General features: G+C 32.9%; 1 protein-coding gene across 3 annotated transcripts; it reads right to left on the reverse strand.

Moving 5' to 3' along the window:
- Window positions 1-1,015: 1,015 nt before the first annotated feature.
- LOC107636203 (uncharacterized) lies at window positions 1,016-2,619 on the reverse strand. Of its 3 annotated transcripts, XM_088483337.1 has the most exons (3): window positions 1,630-2,619; window positions 1,452-1,518; window positions 1,016-1,210 (listed from the first exon to the last, which is right to left on the reverse strand). In XM_088483337.1, exons 1-3 carry the CDS (start codon window positions 2,503-2,505, stop codon window positions 1,200-1,202), a joined length of 954 nt encoding a protein of 317 aa, XP_088339463.1. In that variant the 5' UTR covers window positions 2,506-2,619; the 3' UTR covers window positions 1,016-1,199. The 3 variants fall into 3 exon arrangements, with proteins under 3 accessions (XP_088339463.1, XP_088339462.1, XP_088339461.1); XM_088483336.1 differs by having other exon boundaries at window positions 1,016-1,518; XM_088483335.1 differs by having other exon boundaries at window positions 1,452-2,619.
- Window positions 2,620-2,896: the final 277 nt, after the last annotated feature.

Consider the following 2,896-nt stretch of genomic DNA (forward strand, 5'->3'; position numbering starts at 1 on the left):
TTAGGAAGTTAATTATTATTGTTGTTAAAATTGAATTTAGGCCTGTAAACAGAATGATTATTATTATGTTTACTTGATTATGTAATTTTTTTGGAAATTTTTTTAGTTTTTTATAATTATAATTATTATTGATAGGAAGTTAATTATTATTATTGTTGTTAGAAATTGAATTTAGGAAGATAAACAGAATGATTATTATTATTTTTAAAAATTTAGGAATATATGTAAAAATAATAGTTAGAATATTTGTTTAAATGTAGTTAAAGAATATTTTAATGAATGATAATATTTGAGTAGACTGATATAATAGCTAAGTAAAAAATAATGTATGGTTAAAACTTTTTGTAATAATTTTTAAAGTTATAATTATTTAATTAAATTTTATAATTAATTTTAGATATTATAACATTTTTTTTGTAATCGTGAATAAATAAACAACTAATCTAGATCTTGTAATAAGAATTGGAATTATGTATTAGTTGTTATTGTTAATAGTTAGTTATGAATAATTTTTAGGATTATTAATTAAATTTAAAAGTTAGAATTATTTGTTTTAGTTGGATTTAGTAAGATATCCAATAAGGAAGGTTGCTTGCATTACACAGGACTTGTATCAGGCTAAATTTACTCTTGCAGTACACAAAACCACCATCTTGCATTACACAGGACTTGGAGAAGGACCACATCGAAACATTCGAAAGAGTGTCATGCAAACAACTTAATCTGATACAAACTTCAATATTGACCCTATGGCTAACAACAGTATCAAAATTTGCAATCTTGATCCATGTCCATCAAAGATTTCACAAAGTTTTACTTTGATAGTGTTCGAGGGTTAGGGGAGAAGCTATACTACAATGCATTGCTATTCATTCTTGTCTATTCCAATGCATATACAGCCTTCATACATTTCTATTTTCAATGGAATATCTAAAACCTAAAACTGAAAGGAATCTTGAAAGCATTCAATGTCGTCCAACCTCAAATTGTCCAACTCTAGAAGCCAAATCAGATCTTAACAACATAATCTATATAAGTATTAATTATTACTTAGATGGAATTCTTAAACAACAAATCGGATGAAAAACAGTGAGAATGTCTTATATCAATGGTACAGACTAAACTTGCAACTTCCTATTTTATACAACAATGGATATCTTCCTTAAGAAATATAATCAATGAATGATTGCACCAAAAAATCAAAGCGCACCTGTTTACATGACACAGCAAATGCAACCACAATGAGACTATGATCAATCAATAGAGAAAAGCAACATCAGCTTGGGCATATTTGAGATGGAGCCAAGAATCATAAAAGCTTGGTTACCAAAAGATGTAAACTCAGTAAGAAGGTTTGTCATTACTTCATTCATTATAGTCTTATGCCAATTTAGACTTATACAACTTAAAAAGCTCATCAGCTTCTTTCTTCTGGCAAAGGATGAACTTACTCAAGAAGGTCTTTTCATTAATCCTAAACACTGAAGCCAAGCCCAGCTTCCTCACCAGACCCTTAGACTGCAAAACCAGAAAAACAGAACCCCTTGGAATGATTCTCCTTTTCAAACTCATGGACAATATCAACGGATACTTAACAACAGAAGAAGATGCATAACCCAATTGATTCACCAGAAAATCCATGACTGCTTCAATCTTGTTGTCGGAGCTGGCGAAGCACCACGGACAGCGTCTGAAAGCTCTGATAATATCGGCATCGGTCCAACCCCACTTTCTATAAATTCCTTCCTTTCTTTCCCATGTGGATTTTCCTGTTTTTGCCTTCACATGAATAGCCACAATAAATTGAAACGTCAAGGGATCAAACTTCATATCCTTAACTTCTTGCAATACCTCCTTAAACTTCTTAGGGCTATTCTTCAATTGGTTGGGGTAGTACTCAATTAACCTAACAATGTGTGATTCAGCAACTCCTTCTTCTCTAAGAAGCTTTATATTAGGTTCTGTATACCTTGCAAAATCATACAGCATAGCAGAATAACCGGTAGCAGCCTTTATGAGCTTGTGCCTAGACTGAAACATGGCGTCGAAGCAATCGAAGGAGGGAGCGATTTCATTCTGCAAGCTTCGGGTGAGGATTGAAGGGCAGCCTTCTATGATCCTGCATATGTCAGAGGAGGAAAACCCTTTGGACTTGAAAAAATCGATTTTTGGCTGAAGAGTTTTAGGGTTTGCTACAAGTAATTGGGGCAGAGATTGGATGACTCTCAACGTCGTCGTTTGGGAGAGACCAATATTCTTGATGAACGAGATCACTGCATCTGGTTTATCGCTTGTTTCGAAGCTGAAGCGCTTGGAAATGTAAACTGCGCGTTCTGGTGAGAACCCACAAGTTCCGACGAGGTATGAGACAACGAAAGAATTGCCTCTGGAACTTGAAGAAGAAGAAAGGGTTGAGGATAGTCTCAAAGAATGCCATGGCCATGGATTGCTGATACAAGAATAGAGTTTGGGTCGAGAAATGATTCTAATGAGAATTTGAGACATTTGAGTGTTGTAATTAACTGAACTCACCTTTGTGTTATCCCAGTTAGGATCAAAATTCTGCAGAAAACCCTAAACCCTGTTCTTCTAGGACTTATTACGACAAATGACAAATTGTTGTGATAAGGATAACTACGTGGATGCCGATTCCTATGAGAAGCTAACATCTCAAGATAGATTATAATTAATAATGTTGAAGAAAGTTAGACTTTTACAAGTATAAATAGAAGACTTGATCAGAAGCCATTTACACATCAATAAAAGCATTTTTTCTCTCTCTACGAAGTTTTTCTTTCTCTTCATATTACAAATATAGTATTAATATATAAATCATAGTTATTATGGTAGGATGATATTAATATTAGTGAATATTAATACTAGAGTCTTTCATTTA

Source organism: Arachis ipaensis, chromosome B4 (genome assembly GCF_059453495.1).
Source record: "Arachis ipaensis isolate K30076 ecotype BB chromosome B4, ASM5945349v1, whole genome shotgun sequence".
Lineage (NCBI taxonomy): Eukaryota > Viridiplantae > Streptophyta > Magnoliopsida > Fabales > Fabaceae > Arachis > Arachis ipaensis.

Bases quoted from the DNA above. Each gene is read 5' to 3' on its own strand.
- LOC107636203 (XM_088483335.1), bottom strand. From the start codon at position 2,505: ATGTCTCAAATTCTCATTAGAATCATTTCTCGACCCAAACTCTATTCT.